Raw genomic sequence first — 27,025 nt, forward strand, 5'->3', positions numbered from 1 at the left:
CGTCAGCATCCTAGATCTGTTGTGATAGGAGTAATTGTAAATGCATAAACAAAGTAGACACTAGTCATCAGAACCTCTATGCTAAACACTCACATATATTATCATTGTTATTCCTCCACATCGATTGTGCACTTATATACAACAACAACTTTATATGTCGTTGGTTAGCTCTTAACTTCACTTGTAAGTTCAACTATCCTAGCGGTATGTGCAAGTTTGTTATTCTCAGTGTGAACAGATTTATAGTGTGACAGACAAAATAAAAATACATAAAATAATAATGTAACAATATAATTCAGTGATATAATATAATATAGTGTCTAAAAGTGAAGTGTACTACATAATTAATGTTTTTAATTTACTATCCTAAAATTAATTTGTTTATATGTATATATTTAGGTGTTTTATATATGTGTTTAATATATTATATAATTAGTTCAGTGTGATTAATACGTATTCTAATATTTGTGTCCTGAAAGGTTTTTTTGACATAAAACATAAATATATATAAGTGCTCAGTGTCAATGATTTATTATGTGTTTAATTCTGTGAATATTTGTTATTTAAATATTTATGATCATAAACATAAACTTCTTGGACATTTGTATCTAATATTAATCCATTTGTGTAAATATAGAATTTTATATATTATATTATAATGGGATGATACTCTTATTCAGTGTTTTATTATGTACTTAATTATGTGCAAAAAGCTACTAAATCCATGTTCATATTTAAACCATTGGGATGTAATTTCCCCAATTGGTAAATCCAAAAGGTCTCACGTTGACGTAGTCTATTGTACCTATTGTATAAATTTGAAGGGGGAATGTATTCTATTGGTGTAATGGAGAATATATTGAGATTCCCCTGATGTACAGAATGGCAGTGTTTGGGGACACTATGATTTTTCAATTTGTTTTTCATATTTCTATAGTGTTCGTTCCATCTAGTTCTAACTACTCGACAGGTGCGCCCCACGTACTGAACTTTACATAGTTTGCATGACAGAAGATATATGACATAGGAGGATGCGCATGTCAAATGATCCTTTATAGAAAAACTAATCCCCGTGGTATAGGATATAAAATTAGTGGTTCCTATTTCAATAAATTTGCACATTCTGCATCTCTTATATTTACATTTAAAAACTCCTTTCTTGTTGTTATTATTCGCTTTCTTTCTAATGTTTGTAAGAGATCCTTGGATTTTCCTAGGTGCATGATCTTTTTTGTTATTTTTTGCATTAATTTCAACCTTACTAGGGGCCAGTAAATTCTTCAGTGTAGGTGCCCTTCTGAATACGCATTTTGGTTGTTCTTCTAGATTTCTACTGAGTATTGGGTCTCTCATCAATATACCCCAATGTTTTTTAATTATAGTATTAATCAATTTATGGTTAGTATTGTATTGTGTTATGAACATACTGGTATTATTTTTATTTTTATTTTCATTCTCTTTGTTTTTTTCATTTATAGGTTTCTTTTGAAAATAGTTTTCCCTATTATCTGTTTTAGCTCTTGTATAACCTCTCTCTATTAGCTCTCTTGGATATCCCTTCTCTGTGAATCTTTCAATAAGTGTTTGGCTTTGCATATTGTAGTCCGATATATTATTACAATTTCGTCTCAATCTTTTAAATTGTCCATAAGGGACATTTTTCTTCCAAGGAAGATAGTGATTGCTAGAGAATTCTAGATAACTATTACAGTCCACATTTTTTAAATGATTTTTCGATTCAATCTTGCCATTTTAAAAAAAGAAGTCTTTAATCCCTTAAAACACTGGATACAGATCCCAAAAAGAAGGGCTCAACACTCTTACGCGTTTCAAAATGGTGCAAAATGCGTAAGAGTGTTGAGCCCTTCTGTTTGTGATCTGTATCCAGTGTTTTAATGGATTAAAGACTTCTAGTTTTTTAACTGTTGCTCTGTAGCCTACACCTTAATTTTCTGACTATTTGCGGTCGTTCAGTGATACTTCCATAGGCTCCACACCACCCCTGCACCTGGCTTTGCCCTGATTGGAACTGACTACCTGTGTTTGTTATACACACTGATGGAGGTAAACTGTAGCGGCACATTTTTTTCTTTATGAGATAGGACAACCTAACATCTTCCCAGGATTTCGGCAAATAGACGAAGAACAAATCTCCTTAGCTAATGGCTGTTCCAGTGATGATAAACACAGACAGCTACGAGCACTCCTGATGGAGGACAAGGATATTTTTTGATAGGAATTCTTATGACTGTGGGACTACAGACCTGCACATTGCAAGCATCCAAACAGATCCCAATGCAACACCTGTATTTGTTCAGCAATACAGACTCCCTTTAGCCTCATATGATTCTCTTGCACAAATCATAAAGAACTTGGAAGAAACAGGCATCATCAGACAGGTGCATAGCTCTTATAATAATACTTTTCTATGTATTCTTAAGCCCAATGAACAATGGCGTTTGTGTGCTATCTTTAGACAGCTAAACAAACGAGTGTACGTATGTCTGTCTGGCCCGTGCCATACATTGACCAGTGCCTAACGCAGATGCAGGGATCTAAAATACTCACTGCCATTGATTGTGCGCAGGGATATTGGACCATAAATGTACACGAGGAAGAACAGTATAAGCTTGCATTCTTCTTCCAAAAAATCCAATATGCATTGCAAATATGCATTCCAAAGACTTCCGTTTGGATACATAAATTCAGGACATTAATTTGCTGTATTCATGCATAAGGCTATGCCTGATGCACCGGAAAGGGGGACTTTATCCTATGTTGATGATGTGTTAATCAAAAGCACAGACTTTGAAAAACACATCACAGAGCATAAACATGTCCTCAGCCAACTTAAAAGGGCAGGCGCCAATTTATCCTTACAAAAGCCAAATGGTGCCGTACTCTTGTCAAGTTCTTAGGACATGAAGTTACTTCTGAAGATCCTCAGAAGAAAAAAGGTTTCAGCTATAATAAATTTTTAGAACCCAACTAACTTAAAGGAATTAAGATCATTCCTGGGTATGACAAATTATTCTCGCAAATTTATTGATAATTATGCAGAATTAGCTAAATCACTGCTATATCTTCTAAAGAAGGATGTGAAATGGCACTAGAGTGAGGCTCAAGAGACAGCCATAAGAGAGCTGAAGAGAACACTCACTCAAACACCTTGCTTAGCTTATCCTGAAGGCGGTTAACCTTTCTACCTAGAAACAGGTTACACTGATGTAAGCATGAGTGCTGTTTTATATCAAAAAGCATGATAATTTAAGCAAAGTCGTTGCTTATGCAAGCAAAACTTTATCCCCAGTGGAAACAAAATGTAGTGATTGCGAAAAAGCCCTCTTATCTACTGTATGGGCTCTACAAAATTTCTGCAGCTATATACAGGGCGAAAAAAGGATTGTAGAATTGACCCACCAGCCTTTGCTATATTTGCAAAGTGAGAGAATAAGAGATGGGAACCTGTCCAATAGCCGCATAATACCTTGGACTCTTTCCTTACAAGGATGGCTTTAAAAATTCACTATAAGCAAAACAAAAAGAATCCAGTCACACAGGGGCTTGCTGAGCTCCATGACTGTACTGCTAATGATAATAGGGAAGAGTTATTAGAAGGTGATTTCCTGGAGGAACAATTGCTTTCTCCATATAAAATATACAATGAGGACCATTGTCAAGCATTACCTTGGGTATATGTTGATTGTTGTTCTTACCATACCACTATTGATAATGAGCGCAGATTAGTCACTGGTATTGGTATAGCTTGGGCAAATGGATTCCCAAATATTTCTGTAGGTTTCAACATTGGACCAAGATCTAGTCAAGTAGCAGAACTGCTATTTTAAAATCCATTGAAATTGCTAGTGATCAAGGTATTCATGAATTTGTGATCATTACTGACTTAAATTATGTGCGTGACAGTTTTGTTAAATACCTGACAACTTGGAAAATAAATGGCATGCAGAAAATTACCAACAAACCAGTCAAACATGGTAAGTTGTTCTGCAAAATTGATAAGTTAGTAGTGTCCAATGTTTTAACCATACACTGGAAAAAGGGTCATTCCAGAATTCTAGGTCCTGATAAGGAAGGCAATGATCTTGCAGATTCAATAGCCAAACAAGGAGCCATAACTGCAATTCACGTAGAAGCCATTACCAGAAACCAGGCTAAACAACAAAATAAGCCTAACCTGGTACAATAGAGTCAGGATTCTCCTAGTGAGGAACTAATCACTAGTCAAAGGGAAGACCCCATTATAGGTATTTTCTATAAACACATACAGAACCCTGAAAACAACCCTATCTCAAAAGCTGACTTTTTTGGCAAGGAAGATCTTAATGAAGTCCAAATCACAATTCAAGTTACAGGATGGTTTGTTAATTAGAACCTCCAAAACAGGTATCCAACAATGGGTGGTACCTACCCAGTTCAGGGGTCTCATGCTTCAACATGCCCTTGATGCTCCCACATCTGGCCATCATGGTGTCAAATTAACAATTGAAATATTGCGTGATTATGCCTTTTGGCCACATATGTTGAAAGATGTTCAAACCTACTGTCAATGTTGTTTAATCTGACCACAGTTTCAACCCACTGCGCCAACCCATAGAGCACCATTGCAGAAAAGGGGGATGGTAATGCCATGGTTAGATATACAAATTGATTTTATTGGTCCAGTAACTAGGTCATCAAGAGGTAACAGATACATGTTGACAGTGCACCTAACAATAGTGCTGAAACATGCACAGCATTGCTCATAAACCACGTGTTTTCCAGATTTGGTTTACCCCAGAGAATAAAATCCGATCGGGGAACCCACTTCACTAGTGAAGTGATGACCAAGATGTGAAAATACTAGGGGTTAAAAGAAAGCTCCATATTGCTTATAGAGCTGCCTCTAGTGGTGGTGTAGAGTGTTACAACCAATCCATTGTGAAAATACTCAAAAATGATTGTGAGAAAAACAGGTAAGGACTGGGATGGAAAACTACCTCTGGTCCTAATGGCATTGAAAGCAACCCCAAGTAGTGCTACTAAGTCGTCCTCAACATTTACTGGACCGTACATCAGACCAGAACTTAATAAATGCTGCTACTACACACCAATATGTGGAAAATGTAAGAAAGCATCTGCAATATGCTTATTCATGTGCTCAAGGGAACATAGAGAAGGCTGCAACTGCTGCTAAAACCTATTATGATCTCAACACTTCCAAAAAGGAATATGAAATTAATGATAAAGTTTATCTTTAAAACTTTGCAAGAGATCAGGTTAAGGAGAAAAAATAATTTCCGTCATGGAAGGGTCATTTTGTCATACTGACAAAATATCTCCAGTTTCCTATAAAATCCCTAAAAATTATACTTTTATGGGTAAATGGGTCCATATTAATCAGCTGTGAGCATGCCATCCTAGATCCCAACTACAAGTCATAGAGGGAGAATGAAGTGTCATATCCCCAAATGCACTAATAAAGTATTGTAGTTTGATAAATAAATTAGATGTCTAGTTACCAAGCATAATATGAGGATGGAAAATAACAGACTCTCTTCATAGTAAGACTCAGTACACTCACCAATTACTGGACTTTAAGTCAATTCCAATACATGTGTCCTACATAAAGTTAAAATTGAAAGGGGAAATATGTCAGGTAAAAGGTGAGATATCATTGAAAGCTATGTGCACAGATATCATATTGATTAATTCAGTCATATAGGAAGCTATTGGTAGCAGCTTTATTGCTGTATGATACAGCATTGTGGACAACACTGGAATGGATGATGTTGACCCCCCTTCTTGTTGTCAAGGACACATTGCAGACCTAACATGTTCCAGAGTGCAAACATTTGTCCCAAATTCAAAGGAATTGCATTTAAGGACTTCCTGCCTAAGATATGTAATAAAATTACACATCCCCCTGCACGCAGCCTGGATGTCTACAGTGTGGAAGAGATCTCAGGATAGACAAAAAAATTAAATATCTATTATCTGGGTGTAAATTGTCCCATGCTGAGCTCTAAAACACAAGCTCCCAGACAAACTATCAGTTTACGTCTCTGTATGAAATTAGAGCTAAATCTCAAATAAATGATTTGTGCCTAATCTTCATAATAATTGAAAATACTCAGGTCATATTGAAAACATTTATATATATATGTATTGATCTGAAAATTATACTATATTGAATAAATGTCTGCTGTATTGAATAATTAGCTGCATTGATGAATTAAAAATGTGTTCCAAAATCTCAGAGTAATAACACTGCTTCTTTTATTTCAGACATCTGATTAGACAGTAGATTCCCAATGTGAAGGCAATAAGTTGTTCAATGCATTATACCTTATTTGTGTTTTCATGCATTCAAAATAACATTATAAAAAGATATACTAAATATGGGTTATATTTATATTGAACTAATAATGAGACTCCAATGAGCAAGTTTTACTATAAAATTGATAAAAATGCCATGTTTGGTCTCAAATTGTACATTGTCAATAGTACTAAATAGTCCCATATATGCTGTCCAGATAAGTTTATCGAACTAGAAAATATGAGTCTATTTAAGTATTGAAATTTGATAAAAATATATACTAAGAAACAGAATGTTTTATATATGGAATGAAAATGCATTCCAGTTTACTTATCGTTCCCCCGGTGTTTTGTGCAAGAATTGCAACGTAAAGGTATTTTAGATTATCAAAGAATTTAAAATAGCCATATACAGTCTCAAAGGGCCAATGAGAAGACAAGCTCCTAAGGGCCAATGAAAAGACAAGCTCTGATTAAGGGCATAACCAATTTTTGTTGGAATGATTAGAAATGAAGGAGTGGTTTTTTCACTGATAAAAGCTGCTACACACTAAACTCAAGGACAGACTCACTTGACTAATAGAGAAATGCACAGACTTTGGGCTAGTTATTCCTCTAACATTTTGTTGGGACACTTTCTTTTGGAAAAGAAAGATAACGTGGTTGTTTGTAACCTTGCAAATAGTGGAATATTCCTTCATGTATGACCAATAAGAAAACCACTGGATATTGCATTCTCATACTAGTTTGCTGGTGATGTATATGGTTATTTTATATTTTAATCGATTTTAACAAAAGTATTCTGTAACTAAATTGTAGCTGTAATTTATAAGTGTAAATTATAAGTACAGTTAGGGGTTTCATAGTCATGTGTAGTTTAGAAATAATTATAATGGTGCTAAATAATTTTATTGCTGGAAAAGACTTTATACTATATTTATGTCAGTCTAATTTATTGTGAAATCTCTTAGAAATTGCATATAAATTGGCTGTTGTGTTCATAATATACAATTTCTCTGGTTGTTATTGATAAAGCATTGTAACTTAGTGACCCATATAGTGGCAGTAAATTAGAGTTGCTGGCTAATTATAGATTGTTCTGGTATTCTCATTTGTGATATCTTAATAGGCGATTCATTTGGAGCTAAGGTTAATTTTTAGAGATATATTTTATGGTCTGCTTTGTATAGAAAATTGTAACAGCAACTTCTAAAAGTGTGTGATTGTAAACTGCACCAAAAAGCTAAAAACCAGCTTAGCACACAAGTGGTAAATGGCTTAGCAGCCAAAGGGTTAAAAGATTCAAGAATCCCATCAAATCTTGATGCGTAAAGGACAAGGCCAAAAAACACTTCTGAATGTGCATGATCTCCGATTCTTCAGATGTCTCTGTCTCAAAAACCGCCATGAGTCTGTAATGGATATCCTGACATGGGCTTCGGAATACTTTGATAAAGCTTTGCTAGTCAACACCATTTGCCACTGCATCCACAGATGCAAGTTAAGGTTTTACTATGCAAATCGGAAGCCCTACATCAACACTGTCCAGAAGTGCCGCCGACTTCTCTCGGCTTGGTCTCATCTGATATGAACAGTAGCACAGTGAATAGTGTTTTTTTCTGGTCTGATGAGTCAACATTTGAAATAGTTTTTGGAAAAAACAGCCGTCATATTCTCTGGGCCAAAGAGGAAAAGGACCATACAAGTTGTTATCAGCGTCAAGTCCAAAAGCCAGCATCTTTCATAGTATGGGGGTGTCAGTGCCCATGGCATGGGTAACTTGCACATCTGTGAGGGCACCATTAATGCAGAAATATATGTATACAATAACCATCCAGACGTCATCTTTTTCAGGGATTTCCCTGCTTTTTCCAGCAGGACAATGCCAAACCACATTCTGCCTGGATAACAAGTGCATGGTTGTGTAAGCAGAGAGTGCAGGTGCTAGCATGGCTAGCATGAATGCCCCACCAACAACTTAGCAGATTGGTGCCCATGTACCAGAAGCACAGAGAATTAACAAGAATTAACAAAAACTCACGAAGTTCATGTCAGTGAATGTGCAACTCGAACCGGCACACGTCATTATGAGTGGTTGAGTTTTTTTGCTATATTTTACAAATCAGAAAATCCACGCGAGTGAGGGAACGGGCAACAGCTAGTATATAATATACCTTTTAACCCTTATAAAAAAAAGTGACTAGAAAATATCACCTGAACGTCTCTATGTAAAAACGTATTTGATTTAACCTCAAATCTCAAAATACTTACACCCCACTGTAAAGAGATGTTAAGCAGCCAGTCAAGATGCTTGTCTCAGGACTTGCGAGGGAGTGTGCATTTGGCATGTGCAGGCACAGTTATGTTATTTTTCTATTCAAGTAAGTTCTATGAAACCTCATGAGATTTCAGTGAAATCTCATGAGATCACAGCAATTACAAAGCATTACCTCAACACTGCTGATGCAGATTGGCTATTGATTTTTTTTTTTCAACTTGCAGTTGGACAGCAGCTGAAGTATAACTGTTTACACAGCACTTACTCCGGTGATCTGAACAATTTTAAGGTAAAATATCTTTCTTTTTAAAATAGAGATGCTCAGGTGATATTTTCTTGTCAGCTTTTTACAGTTATGATACATCTCTTTCAATTTATTTAGTATATGAGTATAATGTTCCTGCAACAATAGTTACATTGTAGCTAGCTTAGGGTTTATTTTTATTTTACAGGCAAGTTTGTATTTATTTTAACTAGGTAGAATAGTTATTAAATAGTTATTAACTATTTAATAACTACCTAGCTAAAATAAATACAAAAATACCTGTAAAATAAAACCTAACCTAAGTTACAATAACACCTAACACTACACTACAATTAAATAAATTAACTAAATTAACAACAATTAAATAAATTAAATTAAATTAGCTAAAGTACAGAAAAACACTAAGTTACAGAAAATAATAAACAAATTACAAGATATTTAAACTAATTACACCTAATCTAATAGCCCTATCAAAATAAAAAAGCCCCCCAAAATAAAAAAAACCCTAGCCTAAACTAAACTATCAATAGCCCTTAAAAGGGCCTTTTGCGGGACATTGCCCCAAAGAAATCATCTCTTTTACCTGAAAAAAAAAAATACAAACAACCCCCCCAACAGTAAAACCCACCACCCACACAACCAACCCCCAAATAAAATACTATCTAAAAAAAACTAAGCTCCCCATTGCCCTGAAAAGGACATTTGGATGGGCATTGCCCTTAAAAGGGCAGTTAGCTCTTTTGTGGCCCAAATCCTAATCTAAAAAATAAAACCCACCCAATACACCCTTAAAATAACCTAACACTAACCCCCTGAAGATCGACTTACTGTTCTGAAGACTGGACTTCCATCCTCAAGGAAGCGGCAGAAGTCTTCATCCAACCGGGCCGAAGTCCTCAACAAAGCTGGGAGAAGTCTTCATCCAAGCTGGACGAAGTGGTCCTTCAGACGGGCAGAAGTCTTCATCTAGACGGCATCTTCTATCTTCATCCATCCGACGCGGAGCGGGTCCATCTTCAAGACATCCGACGCGGAGCATCCTCTTCAAACAAAGTCTTTTTACTGAATGACTGTTCCTTTAAGTGACGTCAGCCAAGATGGCATCCCTTAGATTCCGATTGGCTGATAGAATTCTATCAGCCAATCGGAATTAAGGTAGAAAAAATCCTATTGGATGATGCACTCAGCCAATAGGATTGAATTGTAATCCTATTGGCTGATCCAATCAGCCAATAGGATTGAGCTTGCATTATATTGGCTGTTCCAATCAGCCAATAGAATGCAAGCTCAATCCTATTGACTGATTGGATCAGCCAATAGGATTGAAGGTAAATCCTATTGGCTGATTGCAAAAGCCAATATGACTTTTTCTACCTTAATTCCGATTGGCTGATAGAATTCTATCAGCCAATCGGAATCTAAGGGACGCCATCTTGGATGACGTCACTTAAAGGAACCGTCATTCAGTAAGAAGAATTAATTAGAAGAGGATGCTCCACATCGGATGTCTTAAAGATGGACCCGCTCCGCGTCTGATGGATGAAGATAGAAGATGCCTTCTAGATGAAAACTTCTGCCCATCTGGAGGACCACTTCACACAGCTTGGATGAAGACTTCTCCTGGCTTCGTTGAGGACTTCGGCCCGGTTGGATGAAGGCTTCTGCCGCTTCCTTAAGGATGGATGTCCGGTCTTCAAAACAGTAAGTCGATCTTCAGGGGGTTAGTGTTAGGTTATTTTAAGGGTGTAGTGGTGGGTTTTATTTTTTAGATTAGGGTTTGGGCCACAAAAGAGCTAACTGCCCTTTTAAGGGCAATGCCCACCCAAATGCCCTTCTCAGGGCAATGGGGAGCTTAGTTTTTTTTAGATAGTATTTTATTTGGGGGGTTGGTTGTGTGGATGGTGGGTTTTACTGTTGGGGGGGTTGTTTGTATTTTTTTTTTACAGGTAAAAGACCTAATTTCTTTGGGCAATGCCCCGCACAAGGCCCTTTTAAGGGCTATTGATAGTTTAGGCTAGGTTTTTTTTTTATTTTGTGGGGGCTTTTTTATTTTGATAGGGCTATTAGATTAGGTGTAATTAGCTTAAATATCTTGTAATTTGTTTATTATTTTCTGTAATTTAGTGTTTTTTTATTTTTTTGTACTTTAGCTAATTTAATTGAATTTATTTAATTGTTGTTAATTTAGTTAATTTATTTAATTCTAGTGTAGTGTTAGGTGTTATTGTAACTTAGCTTAGGTTTTATTTTACAGGTACTTTTGTATTTATTTTATCAAAATAGTTATTAAATAGTTCATAACTATTTAATAACTATTCTACCTAGTTAAAATAAATACAAACTTGCCTGTAAAATAAAAATAAACCCTAAGCTAGCTACGATGTAACTATTAGTTATATTGTAGCTATTTTAGGGTTTATTTTATAGGTAAGTATTTAGTTTTAAATAGGAATTATTTAGGTAATAATATTATTTTTTATTTAGATTTACTGTAATTATATTTAAGTTAAGGGGTGTTAGGGTTGGGGTTAGACTTAGGTTTAGCGGTTAATACATTTAATATAGTGGCGGCGACGTTGGGGGCGGCAGATTAGGGGTTAATAAATGTAGGTAGGTGGCGGCGATGTTAGGGGCGGCAGATTGGGGTTAATAATATTTAACTAATGTTTGCCAGGTGGGAGTGCTGCGGTTTAGGGGTTAATATGTTTATTATAGTGGTGGCGACGTTGGGGGCGGCAGATTAGGGGTTAATAAGTGTAGGTAGGCGGGATATTAGGGGTTAATAAATATAATGTAGGTGTCGGTGATGTTGGGGGCAGCAGATTAGGGGTTAATACATATAATGTAGGTGGCGGCGGTGTCCGGAGCGGTAGATTAGGGGTTAATAAGTATAATGCAGGTGTCAGCATTGTCGGGGCGGCAGATTAGGGGTTAATAAGTGTAAGATTAGGGGTGTTTAGACTCGGGTTCATGTTAGGGTGTTAGGTGTAACCATAAAATGTGTTTCCCCATAGGAATCAAAGGGGCTGCGTTAGTGATTTTTACGCTGCTTTTTTGCAGGTGTTAGTCTTTTTCTCCCCGTTGATTCCTATGAGGAAATCGTGCATGAGCACGTACAACCAGCTCACCGCTGACTTAAGCAGCGCTGGTATTGGAGTGCGGTAAGGAGCACAATTTTGCTTAACGCTCACTTTTTGCCTTTTAACGCTGGGTTTGTAAAAACCTGTAATACCAGCGCTGCAGGTAAGTGAGCGGTGAGAAAAAAATTATCGTTAGCACCGCATAGCCTCTAATGCAAAACTTGTAAGAAAAATGCTCTTATTATATTGTATATAAAATTTGAGTACATTAACTAAAGTAAAAATATATTATTCTGATGGATTATTATGCTGTTATGCTGCATAAATGAAAGCAAAACACTTGATTTAAATACAAAGCTTCTCAATATAAGAAATAAACTTAGAAGCCCATGTGCATAATTAAAATGTTTTATTTTAAACACTCCTTTAAATATGTATAGATATTGATTTTTTTTTGCCTTTTCTTGAGGATGATATATTGTTCTTATTATGAAATTCTCATGTATTTAGGTTAGATTACCTTTTTTAACTGGTCAGTTTCCTCACATTATTTCAGGTACAATCAACTTTATGTTATGATATCATTTTTCAAACTGAAACACACATACTTTGTAATTAAATGAATAAAACAAACCTGTTTCTGGTTCAACAGAGAAATATGGCTGTCCTTGAATAATGCTGTATACAACTCTTGCACTATTACCATAGGAAGGATCATCAGCATCTATAGCAGTAACTTGAATCACTGAAGTACCTAGAGAAGAAAAAAAAAACATTTGTCGATAATTCAGTTAAATATGCAAGCAAATTTAAAATGCTATCAAACTTAACAATTTGCTGATTAAACAAATCTCTGTATGCTAGGAATATCTACATTTAAATAATTCATACCAAGTGGAGCATTTTGTTTTTGTGCTGCCCTAGGCACTCAAAATTCAAACCTCCAAGTTTTAAGACTTATTTGTTTATATAAACTTAACAAATTGCTGATTAAACAAATCTATTTATGCTAGGAATATCTACATTTAAATAATGCATACCCAGCGGAGCATTTTCTTTTTGTGCTTCCCTAGGCACTCAAAATTCAGCTGTCCCCCCGCCCCCAGGTTTTAGGACTTATTTGTTTATTTTTATTTTTATATATATATATCAGAATATGATTCTGAAACATCCCATGATGCTTAGGCTGAAGTCTAGTTGAGCATTATAGGAAGTGTAGTTCTGAAACATCTGGAGTGCCAAGGTTCACCATCACTGGTCTAGGCCATAATATGCCCCTGCCCTGCAGCAATCGGAAGATACAGAAACACATAAAGATATAGCTTCCATACATAGACTCAGAGTTCACTAAGCTCTTAATCCCTTTTGGAAGTGATGATACAGGACAGCAACTGTAAGTAAAGTTTAATGCGCAAACAAACTGTTTAGAACACTCGTTTTCTCAACTTGTCCTTTGTAAAAATTAACATTTGAAGAAAAAAATATGCTAATACCACTAATAAAAGCTACTAACCCCTAATCCTCCGCTCCCCAACATCGCCGTCACTAAATAAAGTTATTAACCCCTAATCCGCCACTCCCCGATATCGCAGACACTAATAAAAGCTATTAAGCCCTAATCCTCTGTTACCCGACATCGCCGCCACTAAATAAAGTTATAAACCCCTAATCCGCTGCTCCCCAACACCGCTGACACCTAAATAAACCTATTAACACCTAAACCACTGCCCCCCCACATCGCAAAACACTAAATTAAAGTATTAACTTCTAAACCTAACACCCCCCTAACTTTAAATTAAAATATAACTATCTTAAAATTAATAAAGACTTACCTGTGAAATAAAAAACTAAGTTTAAACTATAAATTAACCTAACATTACTATTCTAATAAAATAAAAAAAACTACCAATTAAAAAATTTAAATTACAAATTTAAAAAAACCTAACACTACGACATTTTTTTAAAAAAATATAAAATTCCAAGAAATAATAAACACTAAATTACCAAAAAAATAAAAAACACTAAGATTACAAATAATAGTAAATGAAATTATCAAAAATAAAAACAATTACGGGGCGGAGCCCACGCTTGAAGCGGCATGACGTGTCTCAGTGAAGCTCCTACTTATAGTCCATTAAACTTGAGTTTTAGCTGCAAATAACAAGAGCTAACCTACTATGACTTTTATATTGGGTAGATAAAACCATCTACATACTTTGTTGGAAGTTTGGGGGGTGGATGAATGACACCCTGACCTATGTTATCCAAGTAAACCACGCACAACTTCTGCTAGCTAGGCCTTCACTGGTTCTTGGAAAGAGAAAAGCACGGCTGGGGTTGCCGCATATATCCCCCCCAGGCCTCTGGGTTACAACACACGCAGACACTATTATTGCCATAAACCCTTAAAGCAAAGAGTTATAAGATATAGTGAATAAAGCTGCTGATCTTTACTCTACATCATTAAGATGGAGGATCTCGACAGAGCGCTACTAGAAAAGCTGAAACGCATACTCCGTGAGCATCTTGCTCAGCTAGAGAAAAGTATATGGAACGCATGGCAAAGTAGTGCTTAGAGATGGGAGAAGTCTGCAACTCTGGGATCCACACCCCTGCTAGCAGGAAAAAAGCAAACCGAGAAATCTACACCCCTGGCAGCAGGAAAAAAAGAGGATAATAGCTGATGATGTTGTGGCTGATAATCTGAAGTGGAACCTGCATCTGCTGTATAGAGTGTTTACCCCAAGAAGCACCCCACAAATAGTGGTAGATTCTGAGCAGAGCGGATCACTATAGAGGTGTCCCCTTTTTGAATGGAGCAAAACCGGGATCGCTTAGATGCCAGACAAGCTGGACATTCCTGTGCCAAGCTGCTAACTGGTTATGCAGCAAACTGTAGATCTACCCATCTTACCATGCTTGAACTTTATGTATTCCATGGCAGGCATAGGACTCTGTGATAGTTAACAGCTTTACAGATCGGTCTCCATTGATATTATAGTTTTATTATAGTGATTTAGCTAAGTCTTATATCCCCTCTATAGCTAATGTGCAAGACGTTTATATCTACAGACTAGCTACCTTTTACTCTGAATGGGGTTAGGTATAACTTAGTCTATTATAAGTCTCTTTTGTGAGGTACACTTTTGATACAACTATGTTTGAACTTATTGATTAGTTAATGTAGACTCATGTAGTATTGCCATTGTAATGTCGATGTACATAAATTACTGTTGTTCCTTTTATTTTTGGTTTTTCAGTTGTATTATCCAATGTCTCCTTGTACTTCTGAGGTAGCTTATACACTAGTGACACACCATCACGTAGCATCCATACTGTTTAGCTATTAGACCATAGCAATGTGTCGCCACTGGCCGGCGGCGGGGGCACGATTGCATAGTTTTAGGAAAGATGCTACATTTTTAAGCTACAAATATTGGGAGACACTCAGGAGTATATGCGTAGACTTATGACCAACATCATATAATACCTCTATCGAGAATACAGAAGTTTTTAGGAATGGTTTAGGTCATACCCATATTGTTTAAACATGAATTTTTTAGCAGTTTGCAGAACATAATTTGTGAACTTCTTTCCACCTATCATGCCTTTAATAATTTCAGAATTACTGTATACTATCTCTTTTAATCCTTTAATAAAGGGAATCATTTTATATTCCTCTATAAAAACCACTTTATGTATTAATGTGTTTTAGTTTTTTTTTTTTACAATCACAAGTATGAGCACATAAGTATAAGTTCTTTTGGGCCTACAGATATTACTATTCCCAAGAGCTTACAATTAAAGTCATTTAAGTCCAGTAGACAGAAGTATGTTTTATTGGCGGGATGTTTTGTAGAGCCTTTCATGGAAAAAACAGAATTAAGGCCCATGGTAAGCAATCTTCTTATTAAGCTGTATGATGCAGATACTGGATTACACATCAGCGTTTCCAGATCTTCAGCTCTGATGCCTGACCCTAATTGGACGAGTGGCATTCTAGGAATTATGTTTTTTCAGCCTCTGCGGCTTAGAAAGCACCCAGCCACATTGGGATAAATTTGAGGGCGGCTGGCAGCAACATACAGCGACCAGTAGGGAGTAAGGGGGAGCACCCTTCTGAGTCTTAGGTATTCCAAGTCAGGGCACCAGTGCCTGATTTAAAGTCACCAGGTTTGTTGAGGCCTGCAAGAGATATAAAGAGCTCTGCCCCCCCCCCCCATTAATAAAATCTGCCGCCCTAGACACAAGGCTTGTTGGCTTAGGCTATAATAAATCCATGTGCATCAGTAGGACAGTATAAATAAAAAATTACTTAGGAATAAAAGCATAACGACTATGTTCTTCTTAGCATTTTGTAACTTACATTGGAAATGCAATATTTTTGCAAACTTTTAAATAAAGATATAGATCATTAAAAACTTTTTTCTCTTCTAGCTTCATGTTTATGTTTGACCAATAATTCAGTGTGATAAAAATGGTGACATTAGTTGAAACATAATTTTACTGCTTAAAATCAACCTCAGAGGTTTTGATATACTGTACAATAGGTCTTATTATGTCACTATAAAACTTGGAAACTTCTTGCAATGCAGGCTCATGGGAGCCACCTCAGATGTGGATAAGTTCAAAAACTGTACTGATTTCTGGTGGGACTTAACAAGTCCTTGCTTGTGCAATGTTAAATGCAGATAGATGCTGATTGACTTGACTTGAATACAGGCAGCCAGTTTCCTGCAATAGAAATGCTCAACGATTAAACTTACACCAAGATTACAAGTTGTGCGCTAAACTGGGTGTGTAAATAACGCAAAAAAAATTGCGGTATCGCATTTTCCATAGCGCTGCCATTACAGGTTACTGAAAAACCTTTTTTTGTTGTGTGACATGGTGCGATAAGCTCCATACCTCACAAAACCCAAGGCCATAGACATAAATGGAGAGAAAAACTAACACCTGCGATAATGGATCACTATAACGCATTCTTCATAGATGTCTATGGGAAAAAGAAAGTTATGTAAAAACCTAACACCCTAACATAAACCCCTAGTCTAAATACCCCTAATCCGCCGCCCCCTGACATTGCCAACACTAAATAAAACTATTAACCCTTAAACTGCCGCCCCCACATCGCTACTACTATAATAAAACTATTAACACCTAAACCGCCAGCCCATGGCTCCGGTCTTCAGTTCCAGCATCGCCGATCTTCAGTTCCAGCATCGCCGGTCTTCAGTTCCAGAGTGGATGGTTTTCAGCTCCGCGGTCATCGGTTTCAACTCCTCCGCGCCGGCTGGTTCCTGGAAGAAGAAAAGGTTGCCGCTTGGAAGAAGACTTCACCGCCTGGAACAGGACCTTCTCCACCAGTCTTCAGGACAGGTAAGGACCACTTGGGGGTTAGACTTAGGTTTTTTTAAGGGGGGATTGGGTGGGTTTTAGAGTAGGGGTGTGTGGGTGGTGGGTTGTAATGGGGGGTTTGTTCTTTTTTTTTACAGGTAAAAGAGCTGATTACTTTGGGACAATGCCCCGCAAAAGGCCCTTTTAAGCTGGTAATAGAGCTGATTACTTTTTTAATTTAGTTTAGGGTTGGGAAATTATTATTTTGGGGGGCTTTTTTATTTTATTACGGGGCTTAGATTAGGTGTAATTAGCTTAAAATTCTTGTAATCTTTTTTTATTTTTTGTAATTTAGTGGGGGGTTTTTGTAATATAGATTAGTGTATTTAATTGTATTTTAGTTGAGATAATTGTAGTTTATTTAATTAATTTATTGATAGGGTAGTGTTAGGTGTAATGGTAACTTAGGTTAGGATTTATTTTACAGGTAATTTGGTAATTATTTTAACTAGGTAGCTATTAAATAGTTATTAACTATTTAATAGCTATTGTACCTAGTTAAAATAAATACAAAGTTACTTGTAAAATAAATATAAACCCTAAAATAGCTACAATATAATTATGAATTATATTGTAGCTATTCTAGGGTTTATTTTATAGGTAAGTATTTAGTTTTAAATAGGAATAATTTAGTTAATATTATTAATATTATTTAGATTTATTTTAATAATAATTAAGTTAGGGGGGGGGTTAGACTTAGGTTTAGTGGTTAATATATTTAATATAGCTGGCGGCGGTGTAGGGGGATTAGATTAGGGGTTAATAAATTTAATATAGGTGGCGGCGGTGTAGGGGGATCATATTAGGGGTTAATAGAGTTATTATAGGTGGCGGCGGGGTAGGGGGATCAGATTATGGGTTAATATAGTTAATGTAGGTGGCGGCGAGGTAGGGGGATCAGATTACAGGGTAATTTAGTTAATGTAGGTGGCGGCGGGGTAGGGGGTCAGATTAGGGGGTAATACATATAATGTAAGTGGCGGCGGGGTCCGGGAGCAGCGGTTTAGGGGTTAAACACTTTATTAGGGATTGCGGCGGGGGATTGCGGTTGACAGGTAGATAGACATTGCGCATGCGTTAGGTGTTAGGTTTTATTTTGCAGGTAGTTTAGGGAGTTACGGGGCTCCAATACTCAGCGTAAGGCTTACTACACCTGCATTTTGTGGCGAGGTGAAAATGGAGTAAGATTTCTCCATTTTCGCCATGTAAGTCCTTACGCTGTATATTGGATACCAAACTGCGTGGGTTTGGTATATCACTCTATGGGCCAATAAACTACGGCGAAGGGTGAAATATACGAGCGTAACTTCTATGTTACGCCGTATATGTGATATCAAACCAGCGCAAAATTTGGCATCGTCGGCTTCTGCGGGCGACGCTGCATATCGGATCGGGCCCCATGAGAAATGTAGTTCTGAAACATCTGGAGGACCAAGGTTCCCCATCCCCGGTTTAATACAACAAAGACAACTAAAATAACAAGACAAAGGAGTCTGACAAACCTATAAATTAATTTTTAATATATGTTTTAAAAATGTGTGCTTGCCTGATGTGCTGAGTCAATCATGGATTAGGTTTCAAAAGCAAATATTTTTTTAGACCACTTTGTTACACTTCCTAAGCAACATACTCAAGATGCACATTTTCCTCCACATTTTTTTTTTTTGAAATATCATTTTTATTGAGGGAGAGACAGAACATAATGACAACGCAGTAGACCATTTTGGAGGTTACAAAGAGTAAACACAATCGCTTTGAGTTACAAGATGACAGATGAGTGGCAACATAAGAGTGTAAAGGCATTATGGTCTTAAACATAAAAACATTTCAGTTATATAAAAGCTTACAAATGTGAGGCGAGGCCGGCACTGCATATGTCTGCCAGTCCCAGACATTTTATTAATTTTTGAGCCTATTAACCCTATATCCTCTAGCTTGAACTAGCTAGGTGACTAACTAACTATTTAGCCTAATAACCCTATATACTCTAGCTTGAACTAGCTAAGTGACTAACTAACTATTTACTACAACTATTCACTATAACTTGGGCCGCTAAGAGCCAAACGTAGGGACGTATAGTCCCCGTAAGGACTTGGTTACTACCCCTGTCGAGGCCAGGCGGGGAGAAAAAAAAAGAAAAAAAAAAAAAGGGGGGGGGGGGGAAGAGGGGAGGGAGAGAGTAAGAGTAAGAGGGGTGAGGCAGGGGAAGAGGAGGGTAAGAAAACAGTGAGAGATAAAATGGAGAAGTGCAACAAAGGCTCAGCAAGGACTCAATAAACGCTCTCTATTGTGCTATATGGAACAGATGGTCCCAATCGCCCCTCAGCGCGTCCTCCATGAAGACCACCGAATCCTTAAATGGTCTAAGAACTAGTCTCTGAATTTCTAGCTCAAAAGTGAGAATTAATCTATGCCATTTGCGCAAAAACAGATTAAGTCGGTTCTGGACATCCATTCTTACATCCATTTGTTCAATGAACATCTGGGACTGCAACAGATTCCTAAAACCTTTGAAAGAGGGGCCTATAGTTTTTATCCAGTGTTTTAATATATGTTTCCTAGCTACCAAGATGATTAAGCTCAGTATAGAATCATGTTGTTTGTGGCGCTCATCCCAGTGTAAAAATATTATGGTTTCAGGTTGTATGTCAAGCTGTATCTGAAGTTTTTGTTTCAACCAGAATTGGATTTTACCCCAGTATTGCTTAATCGGGGGGCAGTTCCATATATAATGTAAGAGGTTATAGTTATCTAATGTGCATTTAGAGCATTTGTTTGTGCAGGTGGGCACCCACTTCACCAGTGCCCTCGGCGTAAGATATGCCCTGTGTATGAAGCGCACTTGCGATTCTCTCAACATAGCTGACAGAGAAGCTTTCCTAGTTTTTTCCATACTGTTCCTTATCTCTGCCCAAGTGACCTCCTCTAAACCCTCCCTGACCCAGCCCTCCTGAATAGACTGTTGAAGATGTGAAAGGCGGTGCTGTAAAAGGGTCTGATAAATTTCAGAGAGAGAGAATCTGCCCATTGCGTACAGAGATTGTGTGATACGGAAAGGGGAGCCTTCCCAAAAGTCCGTTGTGTCTCTGACCAGTGTCCCTGCATAATGGCGTATTTGAAGAAAGGCATAAAAATGAGATCTTGGTAAACCAAAATCCCTTTGTAGGGTACCAAAGGTCTTAACTGTTTTAGTTAGTGGGTCAAATAATTGTTTGAGTGACTTTATCCCTCTTTCTTCCCAGATCTTAAAGGGCAGGGTGTCTGTTCCTGCCGGGAAGTCCGGGTTTTTCCTGATAGGTAAGTAAAACGAGGCGTGGCAAGTTTTACCTAAATAATTGTGGGTGAGGTGCCAGGCCTTCAACGGGTCCTTGAACAGAGTGCTAAGTCCCAAGGATCTCAGGGATCTCGAGTCAGCAATATGTGGAAGATAGGCCAGAGAAACATCTCCCAACACCGCCTGCTCCAGGTTCGGGCGACAGAAATGGTGGGTGCCCACCTGCCAGTCCACTACCAGACGGGTTAAGGCAGCCCAGTTATAAAGTCTAAAATCTGGAAGTGCCATTCCTCCATTAAGAAAGGTCATGTTAAGTTTATCTTTCGAGATCCGTGATTTTTTCCCCTGCCAGATGAACCTTCGAGCTGCAGAGTTTAAGAGCTTAATATCAGATTTATACAGGAGCAAGGGGAGCATAAGGAGTGGATATAGAACTCGGGGAAGAACCACCATCTTAAGCAAGGCAATTCTCCCTGACAGCGACAAAGGTAGAGAGTTCCAGCTATTCATTTGAGCCTGTAATTTGGCGCAAATGGGGGTTAGGTTGTCGGCATAGAGTTTATTAGGGTTAGCAGAGATCTTGATACCGAGGTAAGTAATATTGTGTTTAGCCACCATAAATGGGTAGGTCTCATCAAGGTTCATTTTTCTATTTAGCCAGAGTATCTCTGATTTTTGTAAATTTACTTTATATCCCGAGAATAGACCAAAGGTCTTGAGGTTGTTCATGATGACGGGTATGTGCAGCGTAGGATCCTGTACAAAAAGGAGCATGTCATCAGCATATAGTGCCAGATGCTGTGGCGCCCCAGCTATATCCATGCCCGGGAAGTCATGACGCAATTTAATGGCTAGGGGCTCTAACGCTAAATTAAAGAGTAGGGGTGACAGGGGGCACCCCTGTCTCGTACCCCTGTGTAACTGGAAGTCAGGTGAAAAAACATTGTTCACAAGTACATTAGCTGTGGGTAAATGGTAAAGGTTTTTAATGAGGGTGAGGAAGGAGCCAGAGAAGTTAACACGCGCCATGGTGTCGAACAGGTGGCCCCACTCCACCCGGTCGAAGGCCTTCTCTGCATCAAGAGACAGCAGGAAGGCTTCCGGCCTGTTCATCCCAGTTCGAGCTCTGGAGTCAGACCAGAAATGTTGAACCGCCTGCAGAACCCTACGCACATTAACCACCGAGGAACGTGCGTGCATGAAGCCCGTCTGGTCTTCGTGTATGATGTCGGGAAAGATAAATTTTAGTCTCTCGGCAAACAATTTGGTAAGGATCTTGTAGTCCGAGTTCAACAGGGAGATCGGCCTATAGGATTCGGGTAACAGGCAATCCTTACCTGTTTTATGAATCAGTGTAATGGAGGCCGACAGGAATTCTGGAGAGGGTGGTGACCCTTCTCTGAGATAGGTGGAATATAGGGCCAAAAGAGAGGGGGACACCTGAGACTTAAGCAGGCGGTAAAATTCGATTGGCAACCCATCGGGGCCAGGCGCCTTACCCAGTGACATGGACATGATTGTTCTCTCAATCTCCTCCATTTCTATCGGGGCGTTGAGCTTGTTCAGTTTTTCCTCAGAGACTCTCGGAAGCACAATAGATTCCCAGAAGCGGTCTCTCGTCTCGCTCTCAGAGGGGAGTTCACTAGTATATAGTGTAGAGTAGTAGGATGCGAAAGCTTCCGCTATCATGTTAGAATCCCTGAGAACTCTGTCCCCCAGCTTTAATGCTGCAATATGTTTAGAGGAGTTATTGAGCCTGACTAGAGTGGCTAAAAGCTTTCCAGACTTGTCCCCGAAATGGTAGTATTTGCCTCGAGTCCGAAGGAGAGACTGGGAGGCCTGGTGTGCGAGAAATGCATCGTATTCAGTTTTGACACCTATATATTTACGGTAAGAGCCCTCGGAAGGGGTCGTACAGTACTCGCGATAAGTATCCGAAAGGTTGTTCCTCAGTGTCTCGATCTTTTCCCGGCATTGTTTCTTCCTATGGGCTAAGTACGCAATGATATCACCGGCAAGAAACTTTTTAGCCGTAGTCCAGAAAAGTTCTGGCTCGTTTATGTGTTGGAAGTTATTTGCCCTATAATCGTCCCAGCAGTGAATTAGGTAAGCCTGGAATTCCTGGGACGTCGCGAGATATTTAGGAAATCGTAAGGTGCGTCTGTTACAAACTCTAGGAGCGACGTCAAGGAAGAGTGCAATGGGGGCATGATCAGAGACCAAAACTTCGCCAATTCTTGAATCAGTGACTTGGGTAACTAGAGAGTTGGAAATCATGAAAAGATCAATACGTGACATAGAGGGCGTTGCCCGGGATATGCAGGTATAGTCTCTGCCATCCGGATTAAGCCGTCGCCATATGTCAAGAACATCCAAGGTTCCGCCCAAGCTCCCAAAAACCTCTCTCTCAAATTTGTCTCTAGCCATAGACCTATTGGGGTCTCGGAGTCTATCACAATGAGGGTTCGGAGTTAAATTAAAATCCCCTCCCAGGATGATATGAGTGCCAAGGAAAGGTGTAAGTGTAATCAATATGGAGTCCCAGAATTTCTTGTCTTTTTGATTTGGGGCATAGATGTTACATAATGTGTATATGTTGTCTGAGGTACGGATCTGTACTACAATGAATCTGCCCTCGGGATCTTTAAGTGTGTCTAAAACCTCATAATCCAATTGTTTGCCAAACAATATGGCTACCCCTCTGCTGGCTGACTTGTATGAGGCGAATTCTACTCTGTCTACCCACCCAGTACGCAATTTGTTATGTTCTGAATCCGAGAGATGCGTCTCTTGAAGAAACACAATCTCCGCCCGTTTTTTCCTGAGGTGGTTCAGGATGGTCTTCCTCTTGATGGGGGAATGAATTCCCCCTACGTTCCAAGAGTAAAGATTAAATGTTGTCTAAAATTAGCGATCTGTTGGTGGGGCCCGCAAGCATGTGCAAAGCAGCATAGCAAGTGCAGAGGCATAGAAAGGAAAAAATGCCACCTCCAAGAGAGGAGGGAGGCAGAGGAAGAGGGGAGGGAAATAGAAAAAGCGGAGGAGGAGAGGAGAAAAAAAAAAAAAAAAAAAAAGGGGGGGGGGTCACACACCTCGCTCCTGTGACCCACCATGGAGTGAGTAATGGCTTCCGGTTCAGCCCTACATCTCGCCATTCCCACGCCTGGCCTCGCCAAAGGGACACTCCTGGCTGTTGAGCTATAAAGAGAGTCAAATCCGTCAATGAAGTCAATTTCCGTACGTCTTTTATATCATAACCAATGAAAGTTAGCATGCTATGACAGACATATCCCCCCCTGTGTGTGTACCTGAGTAACCATAGTGGAGAAAAAACCCAACCCACAACAAACCTAACCAGGATCTTAAAACATTTCTTATAAAGCATTAACTTTGGTGCGATAAAGAACCTCAAATGTGACATTAAACTCCATAGTAGCATATCTTTAGTGGTGGGACCAAAAATAGATAAGGAGGTATGGCAGACATCTTTCCCCCTATACTGGTATCTAGATAGGAGCAGCGCACCAAAGGCAACATTGGCATAAAACGTGATACAATACTCATGAAACTGTGTGTGAGAAAAGACAAGAAAACATCTTGCTCGACCTTCCCTACCTCTTGGCTGCTGCCCATGTTGGGGCTTACTCTCCCAGGTCCTGCCTGAAGGCCTAAGGCATAAAGTCCCAATCAGGTCAAAACGTTCTAACAGGGAACTCAGTATACATAAAATCAACAGGTTCAATTTCCATCCAACCATGATGTTGGAATAAAGATTAAATGATTAAGAAAAAGACTTTGATTTTCCATTTTATTCTAACTCTAGTGTGCTCTCTCAGCCCTCCTCTCCTCTCACCTGTCTCTGTGGACTATGTATGGGGCTGCGAGCAGGGGGCTCATACTTGTCAAGAAACTCCTGAGCAGCAGCTGGGGTATCAAAGAACCTAGGGCCCCTAAGAGTAATTAGTTTGAGCCTCGCGGGGTACAAAAGGTAAGCCTGTCTGCCTTGCTTGTGAAGCTGGGATCAGAGGGGCGAGAACTCCCTGCGGCGTCTCATGAGGTCCGCAGAATAGTCCTGGAATAACAGCAATCTTGCGTTTTCAAACACCAGCTCATGTAATTTCCTGTACGCTCTGAGGATGTCCGTTTTGGTCTGAAAATGCAAGAATTTTATCATTACGGGGCGAGGTTGTGTAACATTCTGACCTTCCCTATCCGGGCCCACCCTATGTGCCCTTTCCACCCCTCCAATTAAATCTTTGGTAGGTATGTTTAATAGTGGTGGAAGTGTATGTTCTACAAAGTGGATTAAATCAGATTGCTTAACAGTTTTGGGGAGGCCGAGGAGACGCATATTATTGCGCCGTGATCTATTTTCTAGATCATCTATCTTTAATTGGAGGGAAGTGGCTTGTCTCTCCAATTGTTCTATCTTGCTATTGTTGGTGACATTGGAGTCCTCTAGGTCTGATATTCTGCCCTCCGCCTCCCCCATCCTAGTTGAAAACTGCTTAACCTCACCCGCAAGGGTGTCAACTCCCCTCTGAAGGTTGTCAATTTTGGGCATGAAGAGCATAGTTATTTGTTTAACAATAGGATGTGTGTCAATAGGGTCTACCTCAGATAAAGATTCAGAGCTGGGACCCTGTGAGGCCGAGTCAGTTGTCGCCTTATGACGGCGGTCGTTGGCTTTATTACGGCTCGCCATTGGTGTGTTGGTTAAGTATTTATCCATAAACCCATGCAGTGACTAGGGCAGATGTTTTAAGGTAAAAAAATCAGTGTTATAATGCTTAGTTAGGCTAAGATAGCGCCGGGTGATAGGCCTCTCTGGTAGGCCCAAAGAACAAAATTGGATTATTGTTTTTTGTCAGGGTCAGCTGCATAAAGCATGAGTGAGCAGGGAAATGTAAAGCAAGTTATCCCCGTGTGAGTATTAAGGTGCTATATAGTTACGAACGCCAACAACCCAGCTGTCTAGTAGGGCGAAAGAGGCAGTTAGCTGCAAATAGTTACAATGCTACGATTTCAATTCCATACAGCAGGTTTCCATAGGCAAGACATGCAGTTAGTTGACAGCATAATATATACAGTTTTATACCAAATTTAACAACCTAGCTGCCTAGTAGGGAGAGAGAAGCAGTGGCATGCAAACATTGACAATGCTACGTTTTCAAATCTATACAGTGGGTTCCATCAAGCAAGACATGAAGAAAAGCATGGACCAGCATGTAACTCTTGATAACATGTACAGAACTTTCTAACAATTATTAAATGCGGCACACCATAGGAATTAACTGATGCGTAGTTATGAGACTCAGTAATCCTAAACAGCAAGATGCAGAATTATCAAGTACTTAAACAGTCTGGTTTCACAAACCCTTATTATGCCTCGTTCAGAGTCAGTCCCAAGTGTTATTCTTAGGGTTCTATGCTCTACGTTATGCCCCAATGTCAGTAAGATCTTCGTGAGAGAGCCCACAAAAGTACTTTCACAGTCACTTGTAACCCCCACAGATTCTTGGGTTAGAGGTGTCAGCCAGATCTTACCCCCGGACACTCAAAACAATTTCTCCTCTGTGAGCAGTGACAGTAGGATGATCCGGTGGTGCAAGCAGGCAAACTACCACATAACAGGCAGATTTTTAACGTGTTGCAGGTCACTTCCCCACTGATTCCCTCTACTGCGGCATAGAGTGCGATAGAAAATACCCGTCCGCTGCCAGTGTACTGTGACTAAAGCACCCCACACCCCATTCAATCTCCTAAGACAGTCTTATGTACTTGCTCCCACCATACTTTTCAGTGTGTCTCTGCAGGCCTATCGTGAGGCCAAGAATGTGAGGCCGACTGGGGTGTATGTCCAGGGGGTTTCTACACTGAGCGTAGGTTAAAGCGGTGTTGTGTGTCTAGGGCTTTCAGGCTTACCCACAGCGGTCTGACGATGACTTTGATGCGCTGCCGCCACCACGATCACCAGTTGTCTGTGTACAGCTGTGAAGTGCTTCTTACTGCCAAGGCAAGATTGCGTGCCTGAGTGTGCGGAGAATGGCGCCCAATGTTTTGCGCCTCCTTCTTGTACCTCTCCGCCACACTCTCTGGCCCCACCAAGCCGGGTATTGTTCAGTAGCCTTCGGGGTCCCAGACCGGGTGCTAATCAAGGGCTAGCCTCCAAATTGCACCGCCTTCGGTTCAACCTGACTCACCAGCTCCCCTTTGCCGGGTTCTCATGCGTGTCTTCTCAAAGATGGCGCCTAGGTGCCGGCTTTTTTTTTCTCCGGTTGCGAGTCAGGTTACAAGGGGCTGGTGATGTACCCTCTTGTCTGTAGTAAGTGGTTCCCGGGGCTCCCTCTCTGCGCACTTGACTGCTTTAATCCACCACTCCAGCTGCGATGGATAGCGACGCTGCTCCGCACCCC

General features: G+C 39.3%; 1 protein-coding gene across 1 annotated transcript in view; it reads right to left on the bottom strand.

Moving 5' to 3' along the window:
• The window catches only part of LOC128661588 (cadherin-9-like), a 569,287-nt gene that overhangs the window by 308,794 nt on the left and 233,468 nt on the right, over positions 1-27,025 (bottom strand). Inside the window, exon 3 of the mRNA XM_053715826.1 lies at positions 12,573-12,692. Within this exon, the coding sequence (XP_053571801.1) occupies positions 12,573-12,692 (120 nt within the window). The remainder of the gene's footprint in view (positions 1-12,572; positions 12,693-27,025) is intronic.

The sequence above is a fragment of the Bombina bombina genome, chromosome 5, assembly GCF_027579735.1.
Source record: "Bombina bombina isolate aBomBom1 chromosome 5, aBomBom1.pri, whole genome shotgun sequence".
Classification (NCBI taxonomy): domain Eukaryota; kingdom Metazoa; phylum Chordata; class Amphibia; order Anura; family Bombinatoridae; genus Bombina; species Bombina bombina.